The sequence below is a fragment of the Aythya ferina genome (genome assembly GCF_964211825.1).
Source record: "Aythya ferina genome assembly, chromosome: 6".
NCBI lineage: Eukaryota > Metazoa > Chordata > Aves > Anseriformes > Anatidae > Aythya > Aythya ferina.
The window spans coordinates 18,121,455-18,143,735 of record NC_140303.1 but is presented as its reverse complement, the minus strand read 5'-3'; the positions used below and the strand labels follow the sequence as shown (position 1 = coordinate 18,143,735).

The following is a 22,281-nucleotide window of genomic DNA, read 5'->3' as shown; positions in this document are numbered from 1 at the left end:
ATCATTACATTACAGGGGAAGTCACTCTTACACTGTCTGAACTTATCCCCCACCCACCATTTGAAAAACAAAAGGCATGATACTAACATGCAACATCCTTGCATATGACTGAGTTTGAAGCATCACTTGGTGGTCCAACTCCTGCTCTATTTTCTGCACTGACACGGAATTCATATTCATTTCCTTCCAGGAGACCAGTTACTTTGCACCTGAGATCTGAAACTGGTTTCTTTGTTGCTCTGACCCATCTTAAACCTTTCTTCTCTCTCCTCTCCACATAGTAACCTGTGATTTCACTTCCACCATCATCTACTGGCCTTTTCCAGGTAACTGTCACAGTATTTTTAGTCACATTTGTTACTTCTGGTTTTCCAGGAGGACCTGGGGGACCTGGTAAGAAAGAAAAAAGTACAAAGTTTAAACAAAAATCAAGTCTTCAGAGATTAATAAAAGCACACTAGAACCTTTTAGCTTGTTCTACTTACCAAATCTGTCCACCATTTTGACTGGTTCTGATTGTACTGGTTCACCCTTGCCATATTGATTTACTGCTGATACACGGAAAACATATTCATTTCCTTGAATGAGCTTGCTAACAACATGCCTACAACTCTCAATATTTTCAGCAACTAATGTCCAGAGCAGTCGACTAGTTTCTCTCTTTTCAAGAACATATGATTTGATTGGTGATCCACCATCTTCTGCAGGAGGTGACCATGTAAGAGTGGCTTTTTCTGCTGAAACATTGCTGATCTCAATAGGTCCTGGAGGTCCTGGAACATCTAAAACTTTCACATGTACACTCTCCTGCTTAGTGCCAAAAGGATTGGTTGCAGTGATCGTGTATTCTCCAGAATCCTTTCTAGTTGCATATTTGATGCTTAGAGTAGAGGAAGTTGGCGTGGTTTCAATGTGCACAAGCTCTGAAGGTCTAAAATCTTTTCCAGCTTTTGACCACACTGAAGTTGGAGGTGGTTTGCCACAGATACTAATAGCAGACACTGTAATTGTGTCTCCTGCTTTCACTGTTAAACCTTCCTTCAAAGTAGGATCAATAACAATTGTTGGTGCCTCTGTAAAACAAAACAAAACAAAACCAGGTTGTCATAACAAAAAGAAAGTAAAAAAAAATAATAATAAAAACAAACAAACAAACAAAAAAAAGAGTTTTTAATGAGTTAAATAAAATTTATTTTGATATCTTCTACATACCGTACTCATCCTTGCATATTATGGTTCCTGTGGATTCAGATGGTGGACTGATAGCTCCAGCAGTGTTCTTTGCTCTAATTCTGAACTCATACTTGGAGCCTTCAGTAAGGTCAGTTACAGTAAATGCGCAGTCTGGAACATTCACATGATTAGCTTTCGTCCAAGTTTTTGAGGGCAAATCACGCTTTTCAACTATATAGCCAGTTAACTTATGTCCACCATCATATTTTGGTTCTGTCCAAATGAGTGTTACTGAGTTCCTAGTTACATTGATAACTTCAGGTTTCCCAGGAGGATCTAAAAGAAAAAACAATAAACCATGGTCAAACAAGAGTGATTTCAACTTTCAGAATTTTTATTTTTATTCTTCTGATGACTTACCAATAGGATCAAGTGCAACAATTGGTTCAGATGGCAGACTTGGTTTACCTACTCCAGCCATATTGATTGCCATTACTCTGAATTCATATTCCAGTCCTTCAGTTAATCCTGTCACTCTAAAATCTTTCATTCTTATTGGAGTTTTATTGGCTCTCTTCCACAGAAGACTATTTCTTTCTTTGACTTCAATGTGATAACCTAAAAGATAAATGATGAGGTGAAAATGATGAATTTTCTACAAATCTTCATTTAACCTAGCTTTGCAAAATATTGTAATGTATGTATGGCATGCCAAATAAGAATTGTGCAGGAACAACATTGAAAAACAGATTAAGAAATGGATATGAACATACATTAAATATGTATGTAATTGCAAGAATGAGATGCTTGCAAATGCAAATTTCTGATTTTACAGCCTCGAGTGATGTAACATGTAGTTGAGTTTGTTATTTGTTCTTCAGATGTTTTGTCTGTCTGCCAAAATACTGTTTCTGTTAGTCTCTTCCTGATTTTTAAGGTAAGCCTTTGAAAGTTTCATCATCCAGAAAAAGTAGGAAGAACAGTGAAATCACACACTCACTCAAAATAATAAACACCTTATCTTACCCTTTGGCAAAGAGAAAGAAGTATGAAGAACTGGAATATTAAGGAGACTTTTGGAGATATACCTGTGATTGGTGAGCCTCCAGTTCTTCTGGGATCAGTCCAAGTTAAAGCTACAGAGTCATGCCGAACGTCAACAATGTTGGGAGGTGGAGGAGCATCTGGCACATCTAAACAGTATAAAAAAATGCAGAAGCGTTAAAAATATGTATCATCTGTAAAGCTTTTTTTTTTTTTTTTTAATTTATTTATTTATTTTTTTATTTATAATGTATACTTACCAAATGGATGTTTTGCAATGACAGGGTCAGATTTAAGACCTTCACCTACTCCATATTTATTTTCAGCCCTGATCCTGAATGTATATTCATTCCCTTCATGAAGTCTTGTAACTCTAAATGTAGTTTTCTGGACTGCAGAGGCACAAGTCACCCACTTATTGTTTACATTATCTCTCTTCTCTAGGACATAGTTAGTGATTTCTGAACCACCATCATCTTTTGGAGGACCCCACTTTAAGGTTATGGCATCAGCTGTGACTTCTTCAAATTTTACTGGACCTGTTGGTATGCCAGGTTTTCCAACAACTTTCACAGAAATAGTGCCTTCCTTGCTGCCAATGACATTCTTCAGAGTGATAGTGTATTTTCCAGCATCAGCTTTCTGGCAGTCACGTACTACAAGGGTGGTGTTAACTGCTGTAGATTCAAATGCAACTCTTCCACTCTCGGTAAGTGCCTGGTCTTCATCTTTCTTCCAAGTTACAGCTGGGACAGGCTTGCCTTTAATTGGGATTTTAAGACGGAAATTGCTACCCTCTTTAGCTACATAGCACAAATCAGGTAGATCTCTTAAATCAAGATCAGGTGCCACTGTAAAAAATCAAGATACCAATTATTCAACTATGCATAAACTCTGATAAAATTCAGATGTTCTTTTAAAGGCATCTGATTTGTACACATGCATAGCAATGATGTTAAGCATGAAATAAATGTGGTTTGGATAAAATAATTAATTATCTGAAGTTGTTTCTTACCAACATCATCTCTTGCCACAATTGTGAGCTCTGTTGGAGTTCCATATCCAGCATCATTTTGGGCTCTTACTCTGAAAGTATATTCTTGTCCTTCTTTTAGATCTCTCATTGAAAAATGGAGGTTCTTTGCTCGCATGACTTCTTGCCATTTATCTTCACCAATGAGAACCTCCACAACATATGCAAAAATACGGCTTCCACCATCACTGATAGGTTTTTTCCATACTAAATTGCAGGATGATTTTGTTACAGCGGAAGCCTTTAGATCCACAACTGGCCCAGGTGTTTCTAGAAGAGGAAGAAAAGCATAATAAGTGTCCTTTCAAACTAAAAATAAAAATGATTTGAATACCGAAATAGGATAAATGGATTCATTTTTCTTACCAGAGGCTTTAACAGCATCGCGAGTTTCACAGGGGTCACCAATACCATATTCATTTTCAGCAAAAACCCTGAAGAAGTAGGATTTGCCTTCTTCTAAGTTAGTTATCCTGCAGCTTGTCTTTGGACATTCTGTTGTTACTGTGGACCATGATTTTCTCTCTGCATCACGTTTTTCAATGACATAATTTGTGATTGGACTGCCACCATCTATTAGTGGAGGTTCCCATGTAATGAAGGCAGAATCCTTAGATGCTTCTTTTACAATAAGGTTAACAGGAGGGCCTGGTGTATCTGGAAGAACACAATCCCCCACCCCAATTTGATTTAGTAAACAAAAATACAAAAAAAAAATCAGTTAAAAAATGAACAAATATACTGGGGAAAACTGGCACTTACCAAGTACTTTTACAACAATGGTGTATGCCTTTTTGCCACAACTGTTCTCCAGACTGAGAATGTATTTTCCAGCATCATATTTATTTACATTTTCACAACGTAGGAAGGTATCAAAGTCAGTTGACTTGATGTCTAATCCTTGTCTATCTCTTAGGTTAGCACCCACTTTAGACCATGTAATCTTGGGAGGTGGACGTCCTCTTACTGGCACGTAAAGCCTCATTGTGACTCCAGCACGCAACACAAGGACTTTCCTTAGTTCTGCATCAAGTTCTCCTTCAGGAGGAACTGTGTTTAACAAAAAAGATGTGATTAAAACATTATCTTTAAGACTATCACTAAAGATTCTGTGACATGTACCTCTTTACAGGCATTTCACTAGATTAATTAGCTTGTTCTTATGTCATGATAATATCAATGAGTTAGTTTCCTGACTCCCATTTCAAGCTCATTTGTAAACCTGTTTTTTTTTTTTTTTTTCTTTCCCCCAATTATTTCACTTGCTTTTCTTCTGTCTTTTCCACCATTTACATTACTTATTATATGAAAAGGACTCCCATTTCTTCTATAATTCAAAGGATTTTCAAAAACTGCACTACTTTACTTGAACTGAGGCAATTCTCTGAAGCTTTTCTACAGATAGCAAAGTGTATACAGAAGCCAGCATGGCTCTTAAGGAATATGTGTCATACAATTAAATTGTATGTCAGTGGAGTTTTTGAATTATAATCTGGCTTCAAACTATTTAGAAGACATGAAGAAGACTAAAGTTTTCAGACAGAAGAGAGGCGTGAAAAGTCTAATTTTAGGATCAGATAGAAAAAAAAACAAACAACAGGAGGTGGAAGAGTATCTGGGATACAAATTAAAAATGCAGACACTGGGAAGATTCTTCTCATTTCCTAACTGCCCCATTCTCTTCCAAATTAGCCATTTTTAAACTACATTTATTTGAGAAAGGACACATTCCAAATTAATCTCTCTTTTTTTGTTTGTTTGTTTGTTATTGTTGTTGATCTACGACAAACCCTTCATTTAGAAGCCATCCCATGAATTAAAACAAAAGTTAATTTCACAATATGTTTTCAGTGAACATACTTAAAATATCTTTGGCAGTATGTGTATCAGGTACATCACTTGGATCACTGTATCCAATCTTATTGACAGCATAAACGCGGAACTGGTACTCTGTATCTTCTATCAGCCCCGTTACGACAAATCGTGTAGCCTGTAAATTCTTAGGTAGATTGCATCTGACCCAATTGTCTGTGTCAACTCTTTTTGCTTCTACTAGATAACCAATAATAGGGCTTCCACCATCATATGCTGGTTTGCTCCATGACAGGCTTATTGAATTACGAGTACTATCAACCACCTTCGGGAAGGCAGGTGGGCCAGGAGGATCTGAGAATTAAAAGAGCAGAAAGTTAATCATACTGAATGTTGTACAAAAGTATTTGGAAATACCATAGAAAACGTCTCAGACTTTTAGCTTACATTGAGGATCACGAGCATACACGGCTTTGGATGGTGCACTAGGCTTGCCAGGTCCAGCCTTATTCAATGCTATCACCCGGAATTCATATTCTGTTCCTTCTTGGAGTCCTGTAGCCTTAACAGTTCTTTCAATGACAGGCTTTCTGTTTACCTTAGTCCAGTTAAGGGCTTTAGTTTCACGCTTCTCAAGTATATAACCAGTTATTGGGGATCCACCATCACTAGCTGGTGGCTTCCAGCTAACAGTCATAAAGTCTTTCGTTACATTACTGATAATTGGTGGATCACAAGGTCCAGGTACATCTGTGAAGATTTATTTGAAAGTTATTTTCATATCTGTAAGTGTACATAAAAAAGAGTGACTCACAAAACTATCCTACAAAACACTTACCATATGGATTCTTAGCAACTGCTGGTTCAGTCAAGATAGGGTCTCCAACACCATATTTGTTTTCAGCACATATGCGGAACTGGTACTCATGTCCTTCTATTAATTTCTCCACTGTGCAACTTGTAATGGGTACATTGGCACTGACTTGGGCCCAGTTTGGTCTGCTTGTTTCACGTTTGTCAACAATGTAGTTAGTAATTTCTGAACCTCCATCTTCTAGGGGAGGCTCCCAAGAAAGCATTGCACGATCTGCATACATATGCTTGATTTTTACAGAGGCTGGAGGACCAGGCTTATCTGGAAGAATTAACATCCCATTATTACAGCTATAGTTCTTGTTATATCATTTAACCATAAATGTATTTATTAACAGACAGTCTTTAGCTTACCGAGTACTTTAAGCTTAATGGTTGCTGACTTTGATCCACTTGCATTTTCAGCAGTAATAGTATAATCTCCTGTCTGCTTCCTGTTAACACTGAACAGTTCAACAGTAGCAAGATTTCTTTTAGTGGTGATCTTAACACCTTCTGATGGCTTTAAAACTTCTCCTTCTTTCTTCCAGGTGATGCTTGGCATAGGCTTTCCATATACATTTGCCTCCAGACGCACATTAGTTCCAGCTTTTACTGTAAGCTGTGATTGCATAGATAGATCCAACTCTATTCTGGGAGGAACTGAAGGGAAAAAGCAAAAGGGTAAATCAATCTAGTACGAGGTAAACACCTCATTCTTCACATGAATTCAGCATGGAGAGACTCTCGTCAGAGTTTTTAAATGCTTCTGCATTTCTTACCATTTTCTGGATGAATGGTCACTGGATCAGAAGGTTCTGAAGGTCTGCTAATATTAACTGCTGTCTTAGCAATTGCTCTGAATTGATATTGAGCATTTTCTTCCAAATCAGTAGCAGTGTACTCTTCTAGGGGTATTTGATGTGGAGTTGTATTGCACCGGACCCATTTATCACCAGGTAATTTGCAAGCTTCAACAAAGTAGCCAATAAGCTTGCTACCACCATCATGCTTTGGTCTTGTCCATACCAGTGACACAGTACTCTTAGTGACATCAATAACTTCAGGTTTTCCAGGGGGATCTAAGGCAAGTAAGATCATGTTATAGTCTGTTTTGCCAAAAGGGTTAACATATTAAAAAGTGGCTTTAATTGTGGTGGATCCTGTTTACAGTACAACCACACAGTGCATTTACAGCAAACGTGAAAACATAAATGGAAATGCAAACTGAAGATTATAGAGTTGCAGATATACTGAAAATAACCATAAAAACAACAGCCTGCTGCAAATCATTGATACATTTGGCTTACCGACTGGTGCTCTTGCTGTGACAAACTCAGTTGGTTTACTAGGTTTACTTGCTCCAGCTCTGTTCAGCGCATAAATTCTGAAAGTATACTCAAGACCTTCGATGAGCCCCACACAAGGGTACTCCGTGGAGCGAACAGCTGTGTCATTAGCTTTCACCCACAGTAAACTGTTCCTTTCTTTTCGCTCAATGAGATAACCAGTGATTGGACTGCCTCCATCACTATCTGGTCTATCCCAGGCAACAAAAATGCAGTCCTTATTAACCTTGGTAATACGTGCATTCTTTGGTTCACTGGGAACATCTATAAAGAAATACAAAATTGGATATCAATCACATGTCTTATTAGGAGGACTAAAAAGAGAAATGCTGCTACTAAAAACTGACATACCAAATGGGAACCTTGCAATCATCTTGCCAGAATTAAGTGGCTCAGAAATCCCAAAACGATTTTCAGCACGAACACGAAACATGTACTCTTCTCCAGGAATCAGTTTTCCAATTCTACAGGTTGTCTTTGTGACCGAAGCTAAAGCTGTTACCCAATCTCCTCGGCTTACATCACATTTTTCAACGATGTAGTTTGTAATGTTACTGCCACCATCTTCAAGAGGTATATGCCATGCAAGAGTGCAAGCATCAGCATCTATTTCAGAAATGTCAAATGGGGGCTGTGGTGGACCTGGCTTATCTACACAAAGAAATACATTAAGAAAAAGGTATAAGGGAAAATGGCAACCATTGGAATACACTAAAACTAGTTTTGTATAAATCTGGATTTAAAATAATTAAACGAAACATACCCATGACTATCACTCTGATTTTCTGACTATCACTACCAGAGCTATTTTCTGCAGTAAGAGTGTAAAAATCAGAATCTTTTCTAGTCACATCCTTAATGATAAGAACAGAAGACTTTTCTGCTTTATGGACAGCAAGGCGACTGGATGTAATTACATCTTGATCTCCTTTCAGCCATTTGCAGACTGGCTGAGGCTTCCCATATACATGTGCTTCAATTCTCAGTTTCTTCCCAGCTTTAATGTGAACATGATCAGGCATCAGGATCTTAGGTGGGACTGTAGAAAAATACACAGAGACATATAAATTCAACTTCTGTGACATATTAATTCACTTTTTCTTATGTTTTCACGTGAAAGTTCTCTTCCTGTTCCTTAAGTGGAATCACCAGTAAGAATGTCTTGTTAATTTTTAATTTAGGTTCCACTTATGAACAACTAGAGATTCTGCAGTGTGCAATATCCACTCCAGTCTTACTTTCACATTCTCATCCAGATTATAAGAGAATATTTTTAAGTTTGGATCACCTTCCTGCACACATAATTTCCATGTGTATGTGGAATTTGTCATTGCTAACCTACTGGACATACAGGTTCCTGCTGACTTTCTACAAGAGAGACATGAAAGAAGAGAAAAGAAAGACTGGAATTCTCACTGAATTAAACCCATTTCTGCAACCTCTTTTTACTACCTTTGAATTATTCTTCAACTAGAGCCCCTTCTCCCACTTCTTCTGCACAAATTTTTCCCAATTTATAGCAAAAGATGCCTGACTATATGCTTAGTGTACTTTTCTTCCTGCCACTGGCTATGTTTCAGTCTCTTGCTCCTGTACCTATTTCCACGTCACGGACGAAGAAGGCTGTTCTTACCTGTCCCAGACTCCTGCATCTTTCTGTGCCTCAGGGCCTCCCCACTTTGTCCTTGGTACCTTTAGCTTTACATCCTCAACTGACTCTACAATATAAGCACTTTATTTTCTCTTGTATTAAAACAACGCCCACTTCTGAGCCCACTTATCTCTCAAACTACTGTTCTGTTTTTCTCTTTCATTTTTAGTTAATTGGATGTATTGATTATTTCTCCTTATCTCTCATCTTCTGGTTCAAACTGAAACCACACCCACAAAATTCTTTAACAATTCTCAATTAGTATTCAAGCATCATCTTTTCTGAGCTGTCAAAATATTCAGTACAGTTAACCGTAATCCTCCAGATGACTTCATAAAGTATTTGACTTTTTGGGCCTCAGTCTAAGAACAAGAATGGTTGTTCATTTCATTATTAAAGAGAATATTGCAACATGGGTAGCATTTAAGTACTTACTGAGTTGTTCCTTAATTTCAAATATTCCTTCAGTTTCTCTTGGCAAACTTACTCCTACAGCATTTCGAGCTGCCACTCTAAACTTGTACTTCTTTCCTTCTTTCAGACCAGCTACAACAATGGAGAGATCTTTGACAATTGAATATTCTGTCCAGCGATCTGCTGGTTGGTCATCTTCTTTGTAGCTTACAATGTACCCATCAACTTTAGAGCCTCCATCACGCAGTGGTGGCAGCCAGCCTAAAGTGGCACTGTTCTTTGTAATTTCAGTAACTTCAAGTTTTCTTGGTGGATCAGGTTCACCTTTTGTGGATGGGGAGAAGGAAAGGAAACATTAAACACTGAATTACCATGAATTTCTGAAATACTGGATACTATCTATGCTAAGTCAACAACGACAATACAGAAAAGAGGAAAAATTTGAATGACTGCAAAGGTACTATATTCACAGATTGTGTTATATGAAAGTAACTGACACAAATATTTACGCTTGTTGCAAAGTCCTGTTTAGAAACAGTTGCTTTCATAAACGCAAAATCTTACTTAAATTTGAGAAAATGATAAAATGTGCATAAAGACATACTTACATAGGGGATCTGCTGCTAAGACTGGTTTTGGTATGTCACTTGGAACACCTGACCCGTATTCATTTACTGCTGTTACTCTAAAGAAATATTCATTTCCAGGTACAAGATTAGCAATTTGGAAACTAGTTTTCTTTAGTTCTGCAGTGACTGTTCCCCAGGTCTTCCTGTCAGCTTCACGTTTCTGCAGGATGTAATGAGTCACTGGGCTACCACCATCATTCTCTGGAGGTGCCCATGAAAGATGGCATGACATCTTGGTGACATCTGAAGCCTTGAAGTCTGATACAGGTCCAGGAGTATCTATAAAGGAATTTCAATTTATGTTAGTCTTTTCTTCTTTAATAAATTAAAATTAAAGGGAGTTAATAGGCTCTTAGACAGGGGGAGGTAGCATTAGTTGATACATTTGTACTCTAAAATTATAGCATTAGGGGGAATAAAGATTTTTGTGTAGAACATACAATATAATTAAAACAATGTCTACACGTAGTTCTCTCAGATACTCACCCAGAACTCTGACGTTCACAAACACAGCCTTTTCCCCAGCTGCATTAACAAGTGTCAATGAATATTTGCCTGAGTCATCACGTGTTGAATTAGGGATGACACAGAAGGCCATAGTGTCAACTAGATCAACTTGTCCTTTTCTGATAACGTTATCAACACCCATTCTCCGCCAGGTGACTTTTGGTGCTGGACGACCCCTAATAATAGCAAAGAGTCTAATAGGGCAACCTGCCCTGACTGTGACCAACTTTCTCATGCTTGCATCCAATTCAATTTCAGGAGGTTCTGAAAGACAATTTCACAGAAATAAAATGCAAAGTTCAGTACATGAAATAAAGGAAAAACAGAGCAAATAAAGTTTATGTGCAAGTACTCATGAAGAAGATGGGAAAAATCACCAAGTATTTCTTTGGGAGACACAGCTTCTTTCAGCTCAGCTGGCCGGCCAAGGCCAACCTGGTTTTGGGCAGAAACTCTGAACTCATATAATTGGTTCTCATCCAGGCTAGTGGCTGTGAATTCTGTATGAATAACTTGGGCAGCAACATTGCATCGTTTCCATCCTGCTTCAGGATCAGCACCTTCCACTTTTGGTCTAATTTCCACAACATATCCAATAATTGGAGCACCACCATCATACACTGGTTTTCCCCAGCCAAGGGTTATGGAACTCTTTGTGCTATCAACCACCCTCAGGTTTGTGGGAGGACCAGGTGGTTCTGAAAGACAATAGAAGTTACAGATAAAAATATAGTTATGCAATTTAACAATCTGTTAACATTAAAATCAATCAAACAAACAACAGTAGTATACAGTAGTACGATACCTATTGGGTCTTTTGCTACTACTGGTCTTGATGGTAAGCTCGGTTCTCCAAGTCCAACCTCATTTTCAGCGCTGACGCGGAACTGATATTCATGACCAGGGATGAGATTAGTAACCTTCTTTCGCCTCTCAGGGATTGCAGTTTTAGTAACGGGAACCCATCTTAATGATCGTTTCTCTTTCTTCTCTAAGATGTATCCTGTAATTGACTTGCCACCATCATATTCTGGTGGATTCCAAACTACAGTCATCTCTTCTTTATTAACTCTTGTGACCTCTGGAGGGTCAGGGCGTCCAGGTCTATCGTATTTAGTTTTTGCAATAATTGGCTGTGTTTCTGTTGGTGGACCAGTGCCCATCTTATTCTCTGCACGAACTCTGAATATGTATTCATTACCTTCAATGAGACGTGTCACATTTGCATAGTTTGTTAGGACAGAGGAAGAGTATGTAGACCAAACCATACGCTTGCTTTCACATTTTTCTAGGATGTAGTTTTGTATTTCACAACCGCCATCATCCTCTGGAGGTTCCCAGGTAACAGTACATCTATCACTCGAAATGTCAGTGACTTTCAAATTTCTTACAGGACCTGGTTTATCCAAAACAATAACAGTAGCATATGCCACAAAACTACCAGCTGTGTTAGACGCAGTAATCACATACTTCCCACCATCACTGCGCCTGGATTTTGTGAGAACAAACTTAGATGTGTCAGAAGTTGTTTCAATACTGATTCTTGGAGATCTGGTAAGATCTGTAGCATCTTTGTCTTTTGTCCATACAACTTCAGGCTGTGGTTTTCCTCTGACTCCAGCCTCAATTCTAATTGGATCACCTGCTTTCACAGTTAACACCCCACTTAACTTCAAGTCTAACACTGGTTTCTGCAGATCTTCCTTCACAGTGACTTCTTCGGTTTTTACCCAGTCACTTTCACCTGCCTCATTCTTGGTTTGAACTCTGAATTGGTAGATCTTATTTTCAACACATTTATCTACCATGTAGTGTGTTTCCTTAATGCTGCCTTTGTGAACCCTTTCCCATTCATCTGAATCTTTCAGTTTTCTCTCCACATGATAACTTAAGTTAGGGCTTCCACCATCATAATCAGGCCTTCTCCATTTCAGATATACAAACGTCTTTCCTTTCTCTGCAATGTGAAGATTTTCTGGCTCTCCAGGCTTGTCAATAGGATTTATGGCAAGGATGGGAGTTTTGGTCTCAATGCAAGGACCTGGACCTATTTTGTTTTCTGCACAAACTCTGAAGAAATATTCACGGTTCTCTATAAGATTTGCCTTCACTAACCGTTTAGTGATATCAGAAGACACAATTGACCATCCCCTCTGGTTTGGTTGACGGTACTCTACTATATAATTTGTAATTTCTGAGCCACCATTATCCACTGGACTTTCCCAAGCAATCATGCAAGAATCTTTTGTGACATAGCTTATTTTCAGGTTCTGACATGGTCCAGGTCTGTCAAGTACATTAACAATGGCAAAAGCTTGAGCATGGCCACAGCTGTTCTTAGCTGCTATTATATATTTGCCATGATCAGATCTTTTGGCTTCTTTCACTTGCAGTTCAACATTAGGTAGATCATGGGCTATTTCAACACGCTTTTCTTGCACCAGTACTTTTCCATCCTTAGACCATGTTATTTCAGGATCTGGCCTGCCTTTTACTTTACCAGTAATACGGATTGTTTGACCTACTCGGACAGTAATTAAGTCTCGACAGGTCACATCTAGGTTTATTTCTGGAGGAGAAAGAATATCCTTTGCAAGTACAGTTTCTGCCAGTTCTCGTGGTTCTCCCTCTCCCACAATATTGACAGCTTTTATTCGGAATTTATATTCATTTCCTTCTATTAACCCAGGTACTCTAAAGGCACACTGTCGAATGAGTTCATCTTTGTTAATCCTATTCCACTGTGTAGTTCCAGTTTTCTGACATTCCACAATATATCCCAGAATTGGGCTGCCACCATCTTTGAGGGGCTTTGTCCATACAAGATCAGCTGTTTCTTTGGTTTTGTCTTTTAATTTTGGGTTAATGGGTGGTCCAGGAGGAGTGATAGGACGTGATGCTTTTATTGGATCAGAGCTTGGGGATGGTTTACTTAAGCCCACCATGTTTTCTGCAAAAACTCTGAATTCATACGTGTTGCCTTCGAAGAGACCAGTGACTCTGTATTTCATATCAAGTATTGGAGTCTTATTGACACGCACCCATTTACCAGATGCTTCCCGACGTTCGAGTACGTAACCAGTTATTGGAGTTCCACCATCAGACTTTGGTAGGGTCCAAGACACTGTTGCAGCATTTTCTGTAATATCATAAACCATAGGTTTACCAGGTGGGGATGGTGGATCAAACATATGTTTAGCAACTGTTGGTTCTGAATCAAGAGGTGCACCTATGCCTATCTTATTTTCTGCCCGAACACGGAAAATATATTCACAGCCTTTCTGTAGTCGTGGAATCTTAATTTTTGTGTGACTTGTTCCAGAGCTAACCACTCCCCAAGTTTCTTTCTTTGATTGACGCTTCTCAACAATATAGTTTATTACAGGGCTTCCACCGTCATCTTTAGGAGGACGCCAAGAAATAACCATATGTTCTGGTGTTACTTCAAGAATATTAATAGGACCCGTTGGTGGGCCAGGGACATCCAAAACTGTAAGATGTAGAGCAACAGTTTTGCTGCCAGCTGAATTAGATACTGTGAGTAGATATTCTCCTGTGTCTTTTCTTACACAGTCTTTGATGGTAAGCACAGTTGAATAATTATCGGTCTCAATCTTATGTCTGCCTTCTGTTTTAATTTCAATGTCATCAGTAACCCATTTTGCAGTTGGAACTGGAACACCTCTCATAATTGCAGGAAGTCTCACTGTGGTACCAGCTTTAACAACAAGACCTTCAATTAACTTCACATCTAGTTCCACAGATGGCGGTACTGAAATTAGAAAAACAAACAAACAAACAAACACAGAAATTACGTTATGCTTTTCAGAGAGAATACTTAAAGGAGAGAAAGAATTGGTGAAACAACATGAAAAACTAAAAATTACCTAGTTTTTCTTGACATTCTATTGGTATAGTTGTATCTGGAAGGCTAAGACCAATAATATTCTGAGCCTTCACACGGAATTTGTATATTTTTCCTTTTTGTAAGCCTGTAACAACACAGTCTAGCATGGGGACTGTCTGGAACTTTGTCCACTCATCTGCACCATCTTCCTGATATTCCACCAAATATCCAGTTATCTCAGCACCACCATCACGATCTGGTCGATTCCAAACAAGGGAAACTTCAGTCTTGTCAACATCTACATGATGTAGATTCTTTGGTGGCCCTGGAGGATCTTTTAAAATACAAAAACCAAACAAGTTACTAGATGGCCAATATATAGTAACAGCATACCATGTTCATATTAGTACCAACAAAATCATTTCAAAAATTACCAAGAGCAATATGAACAAACGAATAATACAGCTGAATAACACTTACGCAGTGGATCTATAGCTTTAATTGGCTTGAGCGTTTCCACGTATGGTCCTCTACCAAACTGATTCTCAGCAGCAACTCGGAAGAGATATTGAGTGCCTTCCATCAGATATTTAGCCATGTGACTACGTTTCTTGGAGGATGATGAGATGGGTACCCACTGTGCAGAAGCTACATCTTTCCTTTCCACCACATAGTTAGTAATGACAGAACCACCATCATCTTCTGGTTCCTTCCAAGTGAGGTAGCAAGAATCACTTCTAACTTCACTGATTTGAAGATTTCTAGGTGGACCAGGCTTATCTAATATTGCCAAAAACAAATGTTACCTATTTGATAATCAAAGCATTAAAAAAATAGACAACAAACAACTAGTAAACCTCAAGAGAAAAAGTATTTCCTATAAGCTTCAGTTTTTCTCCCTACTGAGTATTTTATAATTTCTTATATCTTAATTTACTGATATTTTCCTGACATTCCTTTCTTAATCTCTAAGTAAAGAATAAAAAGAGGCAGTACAAAAGGAACATCAAAAAGATTACCTAAGACAACAACTTTTACTGAAACGGTCTTTGAGCCAGCTGGATTCTCAACTGTCAGGGAGTAAATTCCACCATCTTCATGGACAGTGTTACGAATTTCAAGTTTACTGCCAACTCCTGTAATCTCAATATCAGCTTTTGGTGAGACCTCATGATCTTCTTTCTTCCAAGAAACTTTTGGGAATGGAACACCTTTAATAACAGCACTAAGTCTCAGGGTATCTCCAGCTTTTACATGCTGTTCTCGGGCCATATTAGCATCCAGTATCAGCTCGGGAGGTTCTGGAATCAAAATTATATTTTTTTATAAAACGAGAAAAAAAAAATTCTTAAGTAAACTTATGTGAGATTTTATTATACTCACCAAGTCTGTCCTTTACTTCTACTGGATCAGGAACATAGGCTGGTTCAGATTCACCTGCTGCATTGACTGCCTTGACCCTGAATTTATAGGTCAAACCTTCAGTAAGTCCCGTGACTTTATATTTTGTTTCAGGACAAGAATCTGCTGTAAGATTGGCCTTTTTCCATTCTTCATCTCCAACTTTCTGATATTCAACAAGATAGCCAATTATCTTGCCATTACCATCATGGCGTGGTGGTTGCCAAGATAAATCAACTGTATTCTTAGTTTTATCTACTGCTTCTGGATTAACAGGTGGACTTGGTTTTACTGTTAAAAAATGAAAAAAAAAAAAAAAAGAAGGAAAAAAGAAAACCATTAATACAGATTTCTAACTAAAATCAAGATGTATTAAAAATTCAATGAGAAATAAGATTTAATACTTTACCAATTGGATCTCTAGCGAAAATTGGCTTTGATGGTGGACTAGGATCACCAATGCCAATTTCATTTTCTGCTGAAACACGGAATTCATATTCACAGCCTTCAAGGAGGTCAGGTACTTTGAACTGAGTACTGGGGAAAATTGGGTCTTTGGTAACTCTGACCCATCTAGTTGCCATTGTTTCCTTCTTTTCTACAATATAGTTTGTTATTGGCTTGCCTCCATCATATGGTTTGTTCCAAACCACCACTGCAGAGTCTTTTGTAACATCCTTAATGATTGGTTGCTCAGGTGCATCTGGAACATCTAGAAATAAACAACCAAACAAGAATTCATGAGCACAACAAACAGGTTAAAGATTAAAGTATCAAAATAAGATAGCAAATGAGTGACATACTGAAACGGTCTTTGGCTTTCATCTCATCAGAGATGAGAGGATCACTTATGCCATATAGATTTTCAGCATAAATTCGAATTTGATATTCTCTTCCTTCAAGCAGCTTAGGAATTTTGCATGTTGTCTTAACCATGGCAGATGTAACTGGCATCCACAGATCCCTGTGTGCATCCTTCTTCTCAACAATGTAATTTGTAATTTCACTACCTCCATCATCTAGTGGAGGTTTCCAGGAAACTATCATATGATCTTTATGAACTTCATCAAATATAACTGGGCCCACTGGAGGTGATGGTCGATCTGTTTAAGAAAAAAAATAAATAAATCATACCTATGCTTTTATAAGGACTTCAAATAATGATGTAGATTAAAATAGTGTCAATATAGTAAATATAAAATGAAAACAGAAACCTGGGATCATATTCTTAATAAGAAGTCAAATCCTCAAGACTACTTTTCTTTAAAACTTGTTTGACTCACTGGACCTTATTCCTCAATGCGTATAAAGGTATTTGATGACTATCATTTTCTACTGACATTCTTTAAGTGCATGTAAAAATATGAACTTATTCATATTGAATAAACTAAGTCAGAGTTAACTATGAACTCAAAATCAGTAAATAGTATTTCAGTAAAATAAGGTTGCAATACATCAAAATATTGTAATAAAGGATGCATTAACATTTTACAAATTCAATGAATTCTAATCACTATAAAACATCAAAGACAATACTATTGATCAGGAAAACCTACCAACAACATTAACTTGACAAAACCCTTTTCTTGATCCTGTGCTGTTCTCTACAGTAACACAATATTTGCCTGAGTCCTCACGGACAGATTTTAGTATCCCCAAGCAAAGAGTTGTAGGAGTTGTCTTGATCTTTGTACGGTCATCTTCGTTCACAACAGTATCATCCTTTAGCCAAGTAACTTTTGGTGTAGGCTTTCCTGAGTAACGTCCAGTCAGGCTGAATGCTTCACCAACCCGAACAATAAGCTTGTCTCTAAAGTCAAGGTCAAGTGATGGGGGAGCTGAAAAATGAAATTAAAAAAACACAATTTCCACAATTGTCAACAATATTAATAAGAACAAAATAAGAAATCATTAAGCATGATAACTGTTTTCAAAAAAAATATGGAAATATACATACCGATTTCATCTTTGCATGTGATTGGTTTTGTGCAAAATGATGGCTTGCCTTGCCCCACAATATTGCAAGCACTCACACGATATTCATAGGTGTCACCCTCTTTTAAGCCTTCTATAGTATATTTCCTATCAAGCATTTTCTCTTTTGTAACTTTGTGGAATTTCTCTTTTCCAATGAGACGACTCTCTAAAACATACATGGTGATATCTGATCCTCCATTATATTTTGGAGGGTTCCAAGTTAATGTAACAGAGTTCTTGGTAACTGCTTTTACCTCCAGGTCTTCTGGACGGTCAGGAACAGCTGTGAACAAATATAAAGATACGTTAAATACATTTTTTTCTGCAGATTTGTCTCATATGACAATAATCTATACTGTCAAATGTACTTACTTATTGGATCTCTAATGACAATCTCTTTTGTTGTCTCCGTGAATGGACCCATGCCAATTATATTCTCAGCTGCAATTCGGAAAAAGTAGGCTTTCCCTTCAGTCAGCCCCTGAACAGTAGCATTCTGTCTTGTAACTGTATAGCTTACAGGAGTCCAAGCTCTATGGTCAGATTCACGTTTTTCAATTATATAGTTGGTAATAGGAGAACCACCGTCATCTTCTGGAGTAAACCATGTCAATTTACAAGAATCATTGGTTAGGTTCTCAGTAAGGAATGGCATGCCAACAGGGCCTGGCACATCTGAAAGCAAAGAAGAAATGAAGTATTTAAGTATACATACTGAATGATATGAAATTTAACTTGTTCACAAGAAGTGGAATTGCTCTTTACCTAGCACATCAACAATAATGGTCTTCTTCCGCTCACCACCTGCATTTTTAGCCAGAAGAGTGTATACACCCTGATGGCTCCTTTTGCAATTCTTGATGACTAAAGAAGAACTAATAGCTGTTTCTTCAATTTTAGCTTCTTCAGGTAAAGCTTGGTCATCTCTGCTCCAAGTCACTGTTGGGGCTGGTTTTCCTGAGACATAAGCTATAATCCGAATTACACCTCCAGCATGAACAACAATTCTGTCCCTGACACTTGCATCCAAATTAATATCAGGAGCCACTGCGGGAGGCAAGAAAAAATATCAGTGTTTTTTATTCTCATTTTGAGAAAATGTAACTAAAAATGTAAATGTAAATGATAAAAATGTAAATGTAATACCAATTCTGTCCTTCATTTCAATAACATCTGTAACTTCTCCAGGCTCTCCGATGCCAGCAGCATTCACTGCCCTAACTCTAAATTTGTAAAAACATCCTTCTTTTAATCCTGCCACAACAAACTTGGTTCCTCTAACTTCTTTATCTTTTACCTGGAAGAAATATTATAAAATCAGCCATCATCAAAGTATCATCAAATTCTTTGTGATGTTTGAAACAGATGAGATTTTTTTTTTTCATTTATAAGCACAAGACAGTATTAAGCATACAGTGATCTAGCTCATATGTAAGTCTTCAGAAACTGCAAAGAAATACAGGACATACAAACTATTGTTCTGAAAACTGACACTTTTGGTACTTTTAACAAACAAGAAAGTTACAGAAATTACAATAGTCTGTAGTCTCAGAAGAATTATTTGTCAAATAATTTTATCTAAGTGACTATGGTGGAAAAAGGGAATTATTTGTTCTTTTATAAACCCCAATATGAAGCCTGTTTTCAAGGACACAGTGTAGAAAATTTAGGTATTACTTTAAATGCAGCACTGTCTATGGAGATACAAAAAAATGGCCATTACTTAAGTTGTCAGAAATGCATTGCTCAAAAAAGTACGAAAATGTATGGACATAGTAGTTATAAATAACTGGGCACAGATTAAGCCAGTGATAACTTGTTTTTTTCTTTTTCTTTTCTTTTTTTTTTTTGTATTGTTTTGTTTTTGGTTTGTTTTTATCAAAGATTACATACCTTTGTCAAATATTTAAACACGGAATTTAAAAACAAATCACAGATTACCTACCTATTTTGTCACATCTTTAAATACAGAATTAAAATCTAAGTTTAGGAAACTACAATGGCACTTATTTGGTCTTATATTTTAAACATATGAAAATAATTATGGTGCAAAAATATGAAGTTTTAGAAAATAACTTGCATAATGAAAATTTGTGAAAATTTATTTTATGGAGGGATTTCATTTGATAAACACACTGAGAGAGGAAATTCAGATTCTGTAATATTTTTCCACCTACCCTTTCCCATTCTTCCTTTCCTTCCTCTTTAAACTCAACAATGTAGCCAGTGATCCTAGAGCCACCATCCTTTAACGGTGGTGTCCATTCCAAGTCTACAGAAGATTTTGTCCAGTCAGTAACTTTTGGGATAGGAGGGCCAGGTGGGGCTGAAAGATATCATTACACAGTTAGAGCATAACAATATACTATATGTTCTCATTTTATTATTTTCAAATTCAAAAATAGGAACCTAAAAACTTTACCAATTGGATCTCTAGCAATTGCTGGATCAGATGGCATGCTTGGTGGACCAACACCAGCTGCGTTAATAGCTGATACACGGAATTGATATTCAGAGCCTTCAATGAGACCCGTAACTTTGTATGAAACACCCAGTGTCATAGGCTTGATTGGATCACGGTTAACCCTTGTCCATCTCTTTCCAGTAGTCTCTTTGCGCTCCAACCAGTAACCAGTAATAGGTGAGCCACCATCATGTTCTGGTTCTTCCCAGTTTACAGTCATGGAGTCACGTGTTATACTGCTAACTGTTGGCTTCTCACATGGTCCAGGAACAGCTGGGGGAAAAAAAAAGTATACATAGCTTAGAAAAAAATACTACAGAGAATGAAGACATCTGAGGTACAAAACAATTGTGCAGTCACATGGTAGTAATTGCATTAAGTAGTTACTCATCTGCACAAGATGCCTTCCTTTATTCATCTTCCCATCCCTTTTCATGTATGTACACTTCTGTGAAAAAGTATCTTTCTTTCTAATAACAATAGTGAAGAATGAGTTTTCCTTGTCTTCCTTGACCAGTACCTTGTTTCAATGTCTGGCCTAATCTTGAATGTTTTAAAAATTGTTTTCTCTTGTCAGTCTAACATTCCTTTTACATCAGAGCTACTTAGTTTCTCTTTCAATATTCAAGGAGGAAATTTTTCAATCTATAAGATCAATAATATCTCAAATACAACAGAATCTGACCTAAATCTTTAAGATAAAACCTTATTTGTATGTTTACACCTTAAAAAAAATGGAAATCATTTTAATTTATAGAAAGAGGAAAAAAAGTGTTTTTCCAATATTACACATGCTTTTAAGAACCAAATACTAATGATAAACCTCTTTAATCTTCTCTAGAAAATTTATTTAAGTGAAGAGAGAGAAGTAGTAGTAGTAGTATTTTGCAGATGCTGCACACAGACCAGTGTATGAAGACAACTGACATAATTTGAAATTCCTACTTACTGAAAAGGTTTCTTGCTGTTTCTGGTTCACTATCCAAAGGTTCTCCAATACCATATTTATTTTGTGCCATAATGCGGAACACGTATTCATGGCCTTCCATCAACTTGGGAATAGTGAATAAGCATTCCTTAGGCTCATTGGTAACCGGTACCCATGTCCTCCTATTTGCTTCTTTTTTCTCAATAACATAATTTGTAATCTTAGAACCACCGTCATCTAATGGTGGAAGCCAAGATATTGTCATTTTGTCAGCCAAAATGGATTCAAATTTAATAGGTCCCACTGGAGGTCCAGGACGACCTAAAAGATGAATTTTTATAAAGAAGAATTAATGTCAAATGTGATTCAAATAAAGCATCACATGAATGTTATCAATTTGTGTAACATATAAGAGTTCTTGATATCTACCTAGAACATTTAGTCTCATCTCTTTTGAAGCAGTTCCTAGATTATTTACAGCTGTTATAGTATATAAGCCTGTATCACTTCTGCGAGATTGTTGAATCAATAAAGTGCAAGAATCTTCACCAACAATCTTGTTGACATGTTGGTCATACAGCACCGGTGTTTTGTCATCTGGCTTCTTTGTAGAAGCTTTTAGCCATGTTAATGTGGGGAAGGGTACACCCTTTATCTTAGCCACAATGTTAACATCTGTTCCTTCTTCAACCTCCATAAATTCTTTGAGTTCAATAGATGGTGGGCCTATGATAAAATGTTGGAAAAAATTAACATACAAAAATGCTTCACAACTGTAGAGTGGAATCAGTATTTACTGGTATTAGCTACTACTTACATGTCTGGTCTTTGACAATGAGAGGGCCAACAGTGGCTGACGGCCTACTAGGACCTGCTATATTTACAGCCTTGACTCTGAATTCATATTCTCCACCTTCTACAAGATCCTCAACAGTAAACTTTGTTTCCTCTACATCACGTCTGTTGCATTGTTTCCAAGTCTCTTTTACTTCTCCAGTACGATCCCAGCGCAGACATTCAACATTATAATGAGTAACAGGAGCTCCACCATCATTCTTTGGTGGCTTCCATGTCAAGCTCACTGTGTTCTTGGTTACAAGGCCAATCTTTAATTTAATAGGTGGATCAGGAGGATCTTCACAAAGGAAACGGAAATGTGAATAAATACACTGTACAGTACCATTTGGTTTCAAAGAGTTC

At 37.4% G+C, this 22,281-nt stretch overlaps 1 protein-coding gene across 1 annotated transcript in view; it reads right to left on the bottom strand.

The window, feature by feature from the left end:
* TTN (titin) overlaps positions 1–22,281 on the bottom strand; it is a 243,431-nt gene that overhangs the window by 45,517 nt on the left and 175,633 nt on the right. Inside the window, exons 233-270 of the mRNA XM_084523042.1 lie at positions 21,899–22,216; positions 21,511–21,807; positions 21,103–21,402; positions 20,112–20,426; positions 19,867–20,015; positions 18,836–18,986; positions 18,455–18,736; positions 18,062–18,364; positions 17,670–17,972; positions 17,269–17,550; positions 16,516–16,815; positions 16,122–16,424; positions 15,695–16,003; positions 15,331–15,612; positions 14,792–15,091; positions 14,352–14,645; positions 11,270–14,236; positions 10,842–11,162; positions 10,444–10,728; positions 9,937–10,236; positions 9,350–9,652; positions 8,027–8,302; positions 7,615–7,914; positions 7,225–7,527; positions 6,697–6,996; positions 6,290–6,577; positions 5,901–6,197; positions 5,510–5,812; positions 5,111–5,416; positions 4,013–4,300; positions 3,617–3,907; positions 3,233–3,520; positions 2,478–3,068; positions 2,262–2,366; positions 1,594–1,791; positions 1,213–1,509; positions 486–1,073; positions 88–390 (exon numbers count right to left, since the gene is read on the bottom strand). Coding sequence (XP_084379168.1) covers positions 88–390; positions 486–1,073; positions 1,213–1,509; positions 1,594–1,791; positions 2,262–2,366; positions 2,478–3,068; positions 3,233–3,520; positions 3,617–3,907; positions 4,013–4,300; positions 5,111–5,416; positions 5,510–5,812; positions 5,901–6,197; positions 6,290–6,577; positions 6,697–6,996; positions 7,225–7,527; positions 7,615–7,914; positions 8,027–8,302; positions 9,350–9,652; positions 9,937–10,236; positions 10,444–10,728; positions 10,842–11,162; positions 11,270–14,236; positions 14,352–14,645; positions 14,792–15,091; positions 15,331–15,612; positions 15,695–16,003; positions 16,122–16,424; positions 16,516–16,815; positions 17,269–17,550; positions 17,670–17,972; positions 18,062–18,364; positions 18,455–18,736; positions 18,836–18,986; positions 19,867–20,015; positions 20,112–20,426; positions 21,103–21,402; positions 21,511–21,807; positions 21,899–22,216 — 13,986 coding nt within the window. The remainder of the gene's footprint in view (positions 1–87; positions 391–485; positions 1,074–1,212; positions 1,510–1,593; positions 1,792–2,261; positions 2,367–2,477; positions 3,069–3,232; positions 3,521–3,616; positions 3,908–4,012; positions 4,301–5,110; positions 5,417–5,509; positions 5,813–5,900; positions 6,198–6,289; positions 6,578–6,696; positions 6,997–7,224; positions 7,528–7,614; positions 7,915–8,026; positions 8,303–9,349; positions 9,653–9,936; positions 10,237–10,443; positions 10,729–10,841; positions 11,163–11,269; positions 14,237–14,351; positions 14,646–14,791; positions 15,092–15,330; positions 15,613–15,694; positions 16,004–16,121; positions 16,425–16,515; positions 16,816–17,268; positions 17,551–17,669; positions 17,973–18,061; positions 18,365–18,454; positions 18,737–18,835; positions 18,987–19,866; positions 20,016–20,111; positions 20,427–21,102; positions 21,403–21,510; positions 21,808–21,898; positions 22,217–22,281) is intronic.